Source organism: Xiphophorus hellerii, chromosome 19 (genome assembly GCF_003331165.1).
Source record: "Xiphophorus hellerii strain 12219 chromosome 19, Xiphophorus_hellerii-4.1, whole genome shotgun sequence".
Lineage (NCBI taxonomy): Eukaryota > Metazoa > Chordata > Actinopteri > Cyprinodontiformes > Poeciliidae > Xiphophorus > Xiphophorus hellerii.
Window position 1 is genome coordinate 8,751,348 of NC_045690.1, and position 13,956 is coordinate 8,765,303.

General features: G+C 41.7%; 1 protein-coding gene across 1 annotated transcript; it reads left to right on the forward strand.

The window, feature by feature from the left end:
* Positions 1–1,934: 1,934 nt before the first annotated feature.
* Positions 1,935–11,415, forward strand: insm1b (insulinoma-associated 1b). The gene has a single exon (XM_032548177.1). It carries the CDS (start codon positions 8,762–8,764, stop codon positions 10,265–10,267), a length of 1,506 nt encoding a protein of 501 aa, XP_032404068.1. The 5' UTR covers positions 1,935–8,761; the 3' UTR covers positions 10,268–11,415.
* The last annotated feature ends 2,541 nt before the right edge of the window (positions 11,416–13,956 follow it).

Consider the following 13,956-nt stretch of genomic DNA (forward strand, 5'->3'; position numbering starts at 1 on the left):
AGCCAACTCATGATTGCTGCAGCTACGGCACAAATCAGTTCAAGTAACTCAGCCCACGACACAGTGGCAATGATTAAACAGGTGATTAAGGCAAAGAGAGTTTCTGTCTAATCCCTTTTCCCATTGTCTAAAGAGATAGCCGGAGTGTAGTCCCAGATCTACAATAACTGGACACCACAAGAATTAGAGTGGGAGGTGATTAGGGCCTTTAAAGCTCCCTGGAGTGTGGAGGCAGGTTGTTTGTGATTAGCCTGAACTTAAAGGTACATTGTGTCCTTATTACCTCTTGCTGGACAGGGGAATTCATTATCTGATTCTTAAGCTGAGAGGGAAAAAAAATACACCCACAGGCCTCGGGGCAGATGAGGAATGGAATAATCCATGTTCGTGGTACCAGCGAGGAGGATTCAGACTGGCAGTATGTTGACAAACCAACAAAAACACTCCTCAAAGTCCTTTAACCCTCTTCCCACTTCTCCGCCAGCGCTCTTCATGCATTGCAGTGGCGTCTGCGCATCATCTGAAGGCTGTATAGAAACTCTACAGCTCCTCTCCATGACTGATCTCTTTTGATAGGCCTCATTATGCAAACTGCTCCCAACTCCCGCCGCATAATTAGTGCTTAATTAATTTGAGTGAAATCTTTCATCTGTCTGTGTCCGGCCAGCTCCTTCCTTCCATTTACAACATGATATTAATTTCAGAGTGGGGAGAGGGGAGGAGTGGTAGCCCAACGGATGAAAAGGCTGATATAATTAATCAAGTACTGTATCTTTTCCCTTCGTTTTTTTTTTCTTTCAGGAATAATAATAAGTGTGATGAGCAGAGTCTGATTAACCCTATTATGCTCCCTAATTAGGGTGATCATTTAATAATCAAGGAAGCAGCACAATTATAAGAGAATGCAAATTATGCCATCTAATGAAGGAGTGTGCCAATTTTTGGGAATTCTTTGTTTGGAAAATCCTGCATTCCCAAACCAAATGCGAAGAAAAGGTTCTCCTCTTCGTGTACGTGTTTTATGGCTGCACTTACATAGTCTAAATAACTGCATTTTGCATTTTTACACATTTAGATACCCAATGTTGACAGGAAAATCATTAAAAAAACGTCTTGTTCACAGTTTCCCACAAGCCATGAAGGGTACACAGCAAACACAAAATAAAATTCCAAAATTTAACATGACATGCAGAACACCATGTGGGATGTAAAACTAACTTCTGGACACATTACATACACAATGACACATGGCGGTGGCACAGTCGTGATATGGGGAAACTTTGGGGGAGAGGTTTGGCAAGATGGATGGATGACGGATGATGGTGGTAAATAAGGACTGGAGGTTCATCTTCCAGCAAGAAAACAATCCTAAACATGCAGCCAGAGTTACCATGGTTTAGATCGCAGCATATTGATATGTTAAAATGGTTCAGTCAAAGTCAGAGAGCTGAGAGTCCTGGATAAGACATAGCCCATATGCCATCAATTCATGCTAATCATTAGCAATTCTCAAAAATGTTAAAAATGTGTTAAGGTTCAAAGGGACTTTGAACTTTAACTTTTTTTAATTAGTTCTACAAAGTGCGGCATGCAAAGTTCAACAGTGCATGTAAAAGTCAAGCTTTAACATTGTGCATTACTTACGTAGCGCTACGCTTAACAACTGACTCAATGTTTTAGCAGAGACTTTTGATGATAGTTTCATCCAAAGGCTGCTTAGAAAGAAATATCATTGTAACAGCACATATTGCTTCAGCAAAGTCTATGCATTTTTAATCAATTTGTGACAGTTTTTTAAAACCGTGTCAGGGATATTATACGAACAATCATTTTTCTGTTTTATTAGACTGTTTAAGAAAATGTATATGTACATATATATGTAGGGGTGTGTGTGTGTGGGAGAGGGGGGGGGGGGGTGTTATAGTCAGCTTGGCAGAACTTCAGCACCATGGCCAGCAGCCAGGAAACCCAAACACATTTTGAGGCTTTGTTTAACATATAACTTTATGAATAATTCAAACAGCGGATAGTTGTGAATTCAACAGAGGTTTTCACATGGGCCTAATGCATCTTTAGATGAACGGATACTAGTCAACAGATAAAGGATAAGGCCCATTAGGTCTGCCAGAGTCCATCTTTCATGCTCCTCAATGATCCAGCTGCTGTCCACACTTTCATCACGATAATGGCAACCTCATATACGGAGCCCATGAGCAATGGGCTTGATTTCATTTCTCTTACCAGCCACAGAGAAACAGAAGATGGACCGTCTTTTTGTTGTTTACTTGTGTGAGAAGTGTATTGACTACTAAGCAAATGCCTGTCAGTGAGATCCTTTATATGCAGGCTGCTCTTGATCCAGCGTGCATGCCTCCTCCATGTCTTTGTATCTGGAAGGAGTGTACTGTGTGTGTCTACATGAATGTACCTCAATTTGCTCCTCTTTACCCCCATAGTGCAGCTGTGCCTCGGAGAACTCTTGTGAAGTAATTGAATGAGCCGAGGCCGGGTGGGGAGAGGAGGAGGAGGAGGAAGGGAGGGGGGACCTGTGGCAGTGAATGTGGTGCCCGCTGGCCTTATTATCCGTAATACAGCAGCCGCTCAGCCTGTGCTTTCTCATCCACTCATGAATACAGAAATGAATGTGATGGACGTCAGAGGTGAGCGCAGCGGGGGGAGATGGGCCAGAGCCTGTTTTAATCAGCTCCCAGATAGAACAATCACTTTATCCACCTCCACAGCTCAGAGGTGAATTAGCGTTTAACATTCCAGGGCATGCTTTCTGACAGGGGACTCCACCCCAAACAACCAATGGACTGCAGAGATTACCGAGAGACACTCTGCTGTTTCTGATGAGGAAATTAGGGCTAAACATGCCCCTGGGACTCAAGCGACTGATAGGCCCGGTCTGCAGGAAGATCTGTTTCTTTTTTTTTTCTTCCCCAATAAGAGGCTTCTTAGAATAAAGGATGGTCTATTGTTGTCCCTTTGAAGCGTTTGTTCAGGTGAACGTGCACACACATTTTCCATATTCTGTTAGCGGAAAAAAAGAGAATACTTCAGTTTATAGTTCAGATGTTGCTCATTTTGCGAAAGGCCAAAAGAGCGGCACGGTACCTTTGCAGAAATGGCCTTAAAGCATGAAAAAAAAATCCATGTCCTTGTCTGCGAAGAATGATCTGCATAATCGTCAGAAGTACCAACGACATCAGGGACATTCCCAGTCAAGTCAAGTCCATGTGGTCCATTAGCCTTAAGCTCAGAGGTGTAGCACTTTGCAGAGCTTTTCACAGCAACCGGGTCTCATGGGCAACCTTCTAAAGTACACTTTAAAGTCTAGACAGTGACCTCTGTGTTGCTCTGATGGCCAAACAGGCAATTTTCCCATTGATCTTTTTTGGTGCCGCAGCAAACCTCTTACAAGTGCTACATTTTCTTTTATTTACAGCTGGAGTTAGACTGTATTTTAATACTTTGGATTCCCATAGTTTGCCCACAAATGTCTTCCATGGCCTTTGGAGAAATCAGGGAAAAAGTGTGATCCAAACTTCCAGTTAACTGATGTGATCGGCCTGCAAAGACCAACAGAAGAGGAAGTGGGAAGTAATATTCTGTGGAGAAATATCAGGAGATACAAGCAAGAGTCTGTTTCTAGATTAAGAAGCTAAACAAAGTTTTTCACCACTATTAAATTATTCATGCAAAATTCCAGAAAATTACCACTTTTTTTGTTTACCCTACAAAAACCACCAAGGAAAATCAGAAACGGTATATTATCTTAAGAGGCCCTTTGTAATGACAGCTTGTTTATGGTCCTTGTTTTAAAGGACGTTTGTGCTTCAACGAAAGGTTTTGAGTTATTTTTTTAAACTAATAGAAATACATCAAACATTAACATACATCCAAGACTTTATGTGAATTTATGGTCACTAGCAAGAGTGATCATATCTGACATTTCATCATGCTACAGCCACAAATTGTTTTATGGGGACTTTATATATTTGACAAAGAAAAAAGTACCACATAAAAGTGAAGAGAAATAGAAGGATACATAGCTTTTATTTACTCATTAAAAATAGCAATTTAATTTATTTGTTCAGTTCCCCAGAGCCAATAATTAGAACCATATTTAGAACCAATAACACCTGCAAATCTTTTGGAATACATTTCCAGTCATATCTGGAGACTGAAACTTTTGCTCATTCATCCAGTGAACTGTAACCGGCTTCCCCTGTTGATGAAAAAGATCAGCCCCAGTATGATGCTGCCGCCATCATGATTCATCAGTGATATGCAAAGGATTGTCTTCTTGTGGGTCTGTGTTTGTCTTCAGATGCTCCCGTCTTACCAGAGGCCTCTTGGCCGTTCCTCTCTCTGGGCTTTTTCAGGTTCTCCTTATTCAGATTGTCAGTTTGGGTAGCCGTGTGTTTGTAGGTTTTTATTTAAACCATATTTTTTTCATTTTCAGGCAATAGATTCAAGAGTTCTCATTGAGAACCATATCCTACTTTTAGAATATGGTTTTCTAACCTAATACTGCTTTAAACTTTGCAATTCGTTTACTAATTTTCTCTAACAAACTCCTGTGTTCTACAAAGATCGTAGATTTATACTGACATTCACACTGACTCTGTAGTACTAGCTAGACAGGCTTCCCCCCCCCCCATTCTTACTTTAAATAACTTTTGAAAACCTGTTTAATTTTCCTTTCACTTTCTAAAAACACACCGCTTCATGTTGGTTTATATTTTAAAATCCCAATAAAAGACAGTATGATTTGTGGTTTTAAAATGACAAAATGTCAAGATGCTCAAGGGCTGCGAATACTTTCGCAGGGCTTTGTAAATGTGATTTAAGAAGCTATACTATTTGACAGTAAGCTAACTGAAAGAACAGATGTATTGATCACAGTTGAAAACAATAAAAAGAATTTGACTAACTTTGGCTCCAAAATCTTTTTAGATCATTTGAAGGTGTTGTCCATCGTTGCAACAAGACTAATTGCGCTTTAAAACTATACTCAAAAACCAATTGGTTCATTACACTCTGGCGCTTTTGTGCTACACTCCTATTGTTTCTCCATAGGCTCTTTTCTACTCCTAGTTTTGGAGTGGACAAAGGCTGAGGCCGAGGCTGTGCTGTGTTCAAAGCCAGCGTGATTAAATCTGGATCCCTCGCTGGCTCTCTCCATGGTGCTGAAAGAGCCCTGTATCAGATTACAAGCAGCCAGAATAGGACCTCAGATAATCCATTACAATAATTGATTGACGGAGCATTGAAAGTGGTCCTGTAGTGAGCACCAATTACAGTCATGTCCTGTTGCACTTTCAAATTGTCTCAGTTTGGCGCAGCACATGGAGGCAATCACTCATGTGGGAAGTAGAGCGTGCTTCTGTTAGAACAGGCATCCCCGCTGCACTGAAGTTAATGTTTAACAGCATCAACAGCACAGTGTTTGCAGAAATGTTTGTGTGGAAACCTTCAGTCACAGGAGGAGAACTTTCCTGTTGTCCCCAAGATTAATTCTTCCTCCTGTAGGTGGTGCAATGAAGTAACTTCTGCTCTCTGACTGTTCTTCAAGCATCGGACCTGTAACAGTATGAGCCCCGTCTGCAAGTTGTGCAGGGGTTTAGAAGTAGGTCTAGTCTTGAAAAAAATATATTTTTTTACATATACATATGCATTTTTAATGATCATTGAAAACTTACTTTATCTCAGAAATTAAGTCGGTAAGACAGAAACTTACAGAGATGTGTTTAACTGATTCAATTTCTGTTCATTTCAGTAGTTATGACTTACAGATAATAACACAAAATTTCAATATTTTAATATTGCTAAACACTTAAAACAAATTATACAAAAATGTGGGCCTCCTGATAAGTTTATCCATGTCGTGTACAGCATCCCATGGAGGCAATGATGGAAACATAACTTGGGAATTGCTAAAACACAGTTGAACAAAACTGCAGATGATGGAGGACCTCAAACAGGCTGGAACCTCGATTTTATAAATGAAATGTAAAAATGTACATTCATCTGAAAAGGGAGCTTTGGAGCAACAGTGGTCCAAACACTTGATTTGTTTTTTCAGGAGTGGCTTAACACAATACATGCAAAACACTCCTCTGTGTATTGGTTCTTTAAGCAGTGACTCCAGTCTATGCCTTGTAATGCCTCCAACCTCTTGGGCTTTAATTAACATTTTTCTCTAGACTGTGGTCAAGCTTTTTCAACAACAGTTTCTTCTTCCACTAAACTTTCAGTGAATATGCTCGCACTCTGAACAATTCAGCTTCGGCACTGACCTTTAGTGTTTCATCCTCCTTGTGGGGGCTGTCAGTAACTATTTGCTGGGCAATCATTAACATGTTGTATCAAAACTACAGTTTTTAACCTGGTCTGAAGTTTTGTTCCAATTTATTAAAAGAATGCATTTTTGAATTTTCATTAACCAGAAGTCATAATCCTCTAAAAGAATGGAAGTAACCGCATTAAATATGTCATTTTCTGTCACTATAAACATCATTTTCACTTTTTGAATCGAATTACTGAAGTAAAACAGCTTTTCAACAATAATTAATTGAAAGGTATTTGTAAAACCCATTTAACAAGATGAATAACATAAAGTTTAGAATAAAACTATAACTAAAATAAATCTTAAAGCAGGTGAGGAGGTATTGGAGAATATGGTCGAGTCTGCAGTGAAAACAAACGGCTGCAGCTGTATGCTAATTAGGCGCCTATGCTTCCCGTCCGCGCGGGGCAGCACGCGCCACTGAGCAAACACGCGCATGCGGGGCCGGCAACACAGGCCCACGCGCCCCACAGAAATTATCTCGAGGGAAAGAGGAACTCGTTAAAATGCCATCAAAGCTTGTAGTTTCAACAAACCACGACTAATAGACGAGCAGAGTTGGAGAACAACAAGAATCGGAGCAGAGGAAGCGAAGATGGCGTCAGGATATTTGGGTTGCATTTTAGAAACAACATGCGCTAAATAAAGCAAAAGCAAATTATTTTAAGTTATTAACTGGTTAAACATCTTCAAACCTTAAAGAATAGATATCCATCCCATTAAATCAACGCATTAAACTCCCCCCACTTTATAAAGTATCCCCAGCTGCATTAAGTTTTAATTCTTAAATATGATTATTTAGTCAGCCCAGATCAAATGTATAATTTAGCTCGAACAGAACCAACATAACGGTGTGTTTTCAAGCAGGTGAGAGAAGGCTCTGGGACATAGAGGCCTATTGAAAGGGGGCTGCAGGCCTGCGGCTCAGCTTCGATTGTGTAATTATTTGACTTGGTCATACTGCAGCTTTATGCAAATGAGGGGAACAATGAACGACGATGGAGATTAATTCCTCCCTGGTCTGCGCACTGAAAGAGGGGGAAAGAATGCGCCCTCTTCCAAGTGGCGCACTGTCGCACATAGGCCTGCATTATTAGGCAATAAATGGAAACTCAGGCAAATGTGCAAAATGCGAAGAAAACAAAGAGGGCCTGTACTTGAAGAGAAATAAGTTAAGTTAAACACTTTTATTACAACAACATTTAAAATTTGTCAAACTTGAAAACTTTTTTTTAAAAATGTATTTAATTTTGCCTTTTTTACAGCCACAGTAATAATAATAAAAAGTTTAGAGCTTCCGGAAAACAATATATTTCCTACAAGTAGATGCAACGCCGGTTTTAAATATCAGTGCAGAATGTCCCATCACAGGCTTTGGCTGCTGCTGCCCTCCTCTTTGTCTGCAGCGCTGATTCCGCCCAGCACGCGTCTCGCTGTGGCCCAGATTGCCTGCGAGTCCTTTTTCACAGTTAAGAGGTCAATTTGCCTTTGAAACGATAAAAAAACAGATATCCACGCACACGCAGACGTGGCCATTGTGCACAAAGACCAGAGGGCTTTCTTATTACTTATGTATGCAGCGAGATGTCTGATTTATATGTCGGGTTAAACTACCGAGACAGACGCGTGCCCTCAAAATAAAGGAATACTCCTCCTCTATAGAGCTTATATTATAAAATAAAAGCGGACAAAAATAAAAGTTGCTATATTCAGTTGTGAGCAAATAGTGTGCGTAAAGGTAGTGCGTAAAGATGGCGCAAAGGTATAGAGAGCGTGTATTTTAAACCTGTTTTTGTGCTGCGCATTTCACCAACATCTCAGGGAATTTTTAGAAGAAACGAGCATTTTTACAACTTCGGATTTTAAATTTTAAAAATGTTTAAATCGTGATGATTTTAGCACTGATGGACATTTCCCTTTTAGCGACTCAGAGGCCCCCCAGAGGGGGGCCACAAAGCAGTGGCACGTGTGCATTTGTGTAGGGGCCCATCAGACCGTAAAAAGAGGAGGGTCCCGGCGTGTGCCTCGGTCGGGGGAGGGAGGCTGTGCGTGCAGCATTAATGTAATAAACCGCCAGTACATCTGCTGAGCTATCTGCACATCCTCCAACGAAATCCACCGACCCCAGGCTCAGAGCCCTCCCACAATAAAATCCACTGGGATCTTGGTTTCATCCCATTGGTCGGGGATGCTGCAACAGGGGGGGGCGAGAACAATAGCATCATTCCGGCATAAAAAGAGTGGAGCTATGCCTTGGAGACGAAAACATTTCAGCAACAGAAGGATCGATATAGAGGGGAGTAAAAAGTCCCTAAAATTCTGGTGTTGCCATATTTTTTAAACCAACCTGGATACTCCAGATTTCAGCCACCTCTCCGAAGTGCCTTTCCGCTGTTACTCGCCAAGATGCCCAAAGGATTCCTGGTGAAAAGAAACAAGAAATCCGCACATGTTTCCTACAGGACTCGATCTGATGAGGATGATCTCCAGGAGCTACACACCCCAGCTGCCTTGCCAAGTCAGACGGACCCCTCCCCGCCGATGTCCGTGGCGTCAAGCCCCGACCGCGCCTCGGTATCACCAGATTTCGTCGCAGCCGACGCGCCGGTGCCAAGGCTGGAAAAACCGGAGCAGTTCGGCAATCCAGAAGCGGTGTGCCAAGCCATCTACAGCCCCACCCGACCCATCAGCAAGGAGCACGACAGGGGATATTTTGAGCGAAGTTTCAATCTGGGCTCGCCCGTTTCTGCGGAGTCATTCCCCGCAGCCGCCTCGCTCTCTGGCCTGGACCACCTCCTGTACGCTCCGGTGGACCTGAAAATCGGCACCAGCAACAGCAGCCGGGGCGGCGCAGCCATCACAAACACCACCACCACCACCAGCAGCACCAGCAGCAGCAGCAGCCTATCAGTACCAAACCACAGGGTCGCAACCAAAAGACCCGCCGCCGAGGGAGCAGAGCGAAAACCTAAAGCCGCCTCAAAGAAACCCAAAGCCATCAGAAAGCTCAACTTTGAAGACGAGGTGACCACTTCTCCGGTGCTCGGGCTGAAAATCAAAGAGGGGCCGGTGGAAATGAAGCCGAGGGCGCAGTCCTCCGGGGGAACCAAACCTTTAGGGGAGTTTGTGTGCCAGCTGTGTAAAGAGGCGTACGCGGATCCCTTCTCCCTGGCTCAGCACAAATGCTCCCGTATAGTCAGGGTCGAGTACCGGTGTCCCGAGTGTGACAAGATGTTCAGCTGCCCGGCGAACCTCGCCTCTCACCGCCGCTGGCACAAACCGCGGACCAGCACCGGCGCGCCGGCGGTGCAGCCTGCGCAGGGCGTCAAACCCGACATGGCCAAAATGCAGCCGCTGGGCGTCAAGTCAGCCTCCGACGAAACCAAAGACATGAGTGACAGAGACACCCCGAGTCCCGGGTTGTCCGAGTCGGGCTCTGAAGACGGCTCGTACGACTGCCAGTTCTGCGGGAAGAGGTTCAAGCGGCAGGCGTACCTAAGAAAACACATCATGGCTCACCAGGCCCTGCAGAAGAAGGTACTGGAAGAGCACGGGTTTCAAACCAGCGACCGTGCAGCGGCCGAGCAAGCTCCAGTGTCCGCCCCTTCCTCCTCCTCCTCCTCCTCTTCCTCCTCTTCCTCAGCATCATCAGAGGAAGCCTCAAACCAAAGCCCCCTGAATCTGAGCCCGGTGGACTGCCTGCTGTGCACGATGTGCGGGGAGAGTTTCACCAGCAGGGCCGGCCAGGAGAGACACCTGCGCCTCATGCACCCCTCCCAGATCTACCCGTGCAAATACTGCCCCGCCACCCTCCCCAGCTCACCGGGGCTCACCAGGCACATAAACAAGTGCCACCCCTCGGAGAACAGGCAGGTGATCCTGCTGCAAATGCCGGTGCGCCCTGCCTGCTGAAGACAACACAGAACTTGTGCCTTTGATGGGGGAAATACAAAAAATAATAATAATAACAAAAAATAGAAACAAAAAAGTGGCTTTGGGTTAAAAAAAAAAAAAGATAATAAAAAAGCTGCCCACTGCCATAACTTTAGGCCAATGAAAGGCAGGGCTGTTTGATGTTTAAGTGGTGTCTTTTTCATGCCAATCAGTGATTGTTGAATGCTTGTCTCGATATTTAATTTACTTATAGGCCTATTTTGAGATTTTATTTCTCAAATTAGTTTATCAAGAGGGGGAAAGTGAATACAAAGCGTTAGTTTGACTGTTAAAGGGTATTTTTCTAGCACAGCACATGCTCAATGATAGCTTCTAGACCTAAGAAATGTCTTAAAAAAATCTCAGAAATCTTTTTTTTTTTCTCCCCATCAAAGTCTGTTGAATTCACCGACCGTGATTGCTCTATCACTGTAGCTTTACGCTTGTTTGTGGAGGACAGAACTTTATCAACTTTGTCTTGGTGGGGGAAAAAAAAGAAAAAGTGTGACTGAAGAATTTTCCCAGTTTAGTAGAACCACAAATGCCTTTAGTAAACAGAAAAGCCTAGTCTTAAATAGCCTGCATACACATCCAAATCCTGCTGTATAACTGCCTTAAAAAAAGTCAACATAGATTGTTTTAATTTTGAATGCTGGCACATATTTTATTCGATTTATTATTATTATTATATTATCATTATTATCATCATCATCGTTATTATTACTGAAGATTGTTGCAATATTTTTCCATCATATTTATTTATTTATTCTAATTATTTTATGTAACTTATTGTTGTGATTTCTTTTCTTTTTTTTCCTCCCCTGTGAATCGTCCTGGCAGTTTACATGTCGTATAGCCAAATGTCTTTCAATTATTATTATTATTATTTTTTCGGTTGCTGTCTTTTATTTATTAGTTGTGATAATTGTGGTGGGTCGGGTTTTAATCATCAATCTTCACAGCTCTTGTGTTTTTAAAAAAAAAATAAAGAAAAACGTAAAGCTCTTACCTTAGATGCAATCTTTTTTAAGGACAAGTTATTTTTCTTAAATGTTGGCTTTTATAGCGCTTTGATTGTATGTGTACATCGTTGGTGTCTATCGAAATAAAAAATATTTTCAAAAAGACACGCAGGCTGCTTGAACTTTTTCAAATTACTCCCTTTAAGAAAAAAAAATATTTTTGTAGGAATAAGTGCACTTAACTAATCCAAATAATATTTTTTATGCTTTTTATGGTGTCTGTACCCTCTCACTTCAAACATTAAAGCAGAACAATCCAAAGAAAACAGAAAACGATTGCAGCAAAAAAAGAAAAGAAAAAAAAACAATCCGACTTTTAGAAATTACATAAACTAATTTATAACTTATTTTCTTTTATTTTAATTGCGCAAATTGATAGCTTTATCATGTGTGCACACCAGGACGATTAAATAAAGAGTTCGCAAACTTATTTTAACTTATTTGTTAAAATGTCTCAAAACCAAATAGGAAGAGAGTCAAGTCTGACCTTTATGTCCGAGTCATTTACCAGCCAGGGTACAAAATAGACTTTTATTTCCATTTGTACGTTTTACACTTTAAAAGCTTGAAAGTTTAATCCGTCAACCGGAGACTCTCCCCGTGAATAACTAACGTCGGAACCGAACCTCCGCATTCAGTCCCCCCGTTCATCAGAGCGATTTTCTGTAAATCATCGCTGCAGAGGCTCAAGAGAGGAGAGGAGCACTTAGAGCCTTATCATAAATCCCCTCCTGCCTTTAATACCATGTCAGGACATGACAGCGGGACAAAGGAGGTGGTGGATCAGAGCTCACCTCTGGAGCAGTAAAACATCTGTCTGCTTCTTGAAGAAGAAAAAAAGAGAGAGAGAAACTCCCTGGGTTTAATTTTTCCTGAGTTGCAAGATGATTTATGAATCATCAGGTCCACAAGTGAATTTAGATCCATCTAGCAGGACACGTGAAGCTCGAAGTAAGACGCGTCAATTCAAACTTAAACGCCTTGAAGTTTTTGAAGTTGTGGCACTTGTGTTGTAGCACCAAAATCAAACGCCGGACAAACTTTCAGGACATTAAGCGTCTCGCAGATGTGTTTACATCCTCAGGGGTTTTCAGATTTTGTCACATTTCAGCCAAAGAGGACACAGTAGAGCATAAGCATGATGCGAAAGGAAATTGATATAAAGTGAGGCATGGATGTGTAATTCAGTTCCCTCAAGTCAGGACTTTGCAAGACCAGTATTTTTGGGTATAGTTATCAGCTTTTAACTTAAAATGTTGCCTCTTTTCATGCAAAAAAAAAAAAGCTTATTCAGATTAGATGCAGATAATCTGTTAAAGTATTGACAGATTCTAAATTAGATTTAGGTCTGCATGAATGTTTTGATCTATGCCTTATTATAGCTCTGCAGTCCTGCTGGTAAATGAACATAGAGACTTCTGCCATGCATTTAGCTCCATCTACCTACCTAGTGCCTCAATATCATTTTGCTGCCACTCCTATGTTTCACTGTAGTGATGATGTGCTTTACTTGTAGGTCAGACAGTTTAACATTGACCTCACCTAACCAGAGCAACTTCTTCCATATCTGCTCTGTTCCCTAGATGGGTCGTGACAAACTGAGTGGCTTTCTATCAACAACAGCTTTCTGGTTGCCATTCCTCCACGAAGGCCAGCTATGAATGTGGATCTCTGCAGCTCTTCCAGTTACCAGACATATCTTGGCAGCTTCTGTGATTTTGGATGATATATTGAACAGTCCTATGAAAACTTTTCTAACCCTGGGATATCCCTTTATAACCCAACTCTGGTTTAAACTTCTCTACAACCTTTACCTTGACCTGTCTTAATCTGCTATTTGTTCGCTAATGTTTCCTAACAAACCTTTGATAGCTTCACATAAGTTAGGTGTGGTTAAGTTAAGCGACTTGTGAAGCATCTGGCTGCAGTGGATTTTATTTAGGGATATTAAAATACAAAACAAACCAACACTTTGTACGGTTTGTACCCGTGTTTACTTTCCTCACTTCACAAGTATGAACTATTTTGTGTTGGTCTATCATATAAAATCCCAATCCAAAAGACTACAGATGTGTAGGTGTACAAGTGACAAACTGTTAAAAATTTTATACACAAAAGTGTAGTTAAAATAAATAATGCAAATCAGTGAAATGTGTACCTACAAGTATTGCTTTGTATTATTAAATAATATAAATACTAGAAAGACTTTCATCACCTCGACCACCAACAGCTAAAATAAATAAATACTTTCACCTCAACCTCCTCTGGCCTGATTTATACTATAGTTAAGCATGTTTTATTAATATTCCACACCTGTTCAAAGCAAATTAAACTTCTTTTCTCTTTTTTTTTAACAAGCATCCATCTCCCTCGGCAACACGGAGAGATATTTGAAGCGCGAGAATGGACCACAAAGACATGAAATGATACAAGGCAGCAATCACAGTGTCAGCCTGTTCTGCTGTAACATATCTAAAGTCAATGACGAGCGCTGAGCCCGGTGAAAATTAGGTAACATTAGGATTATTCCCCACACACATACAGATTCAGGGCTCCAATTATGGTCAAGTGCTTTTTTGTGTGCCTTTATGTGGCCCAGGAGAGGTAGGGGTACCTGTAGGTGCTGCAGCCGCTGCACCTGTACCT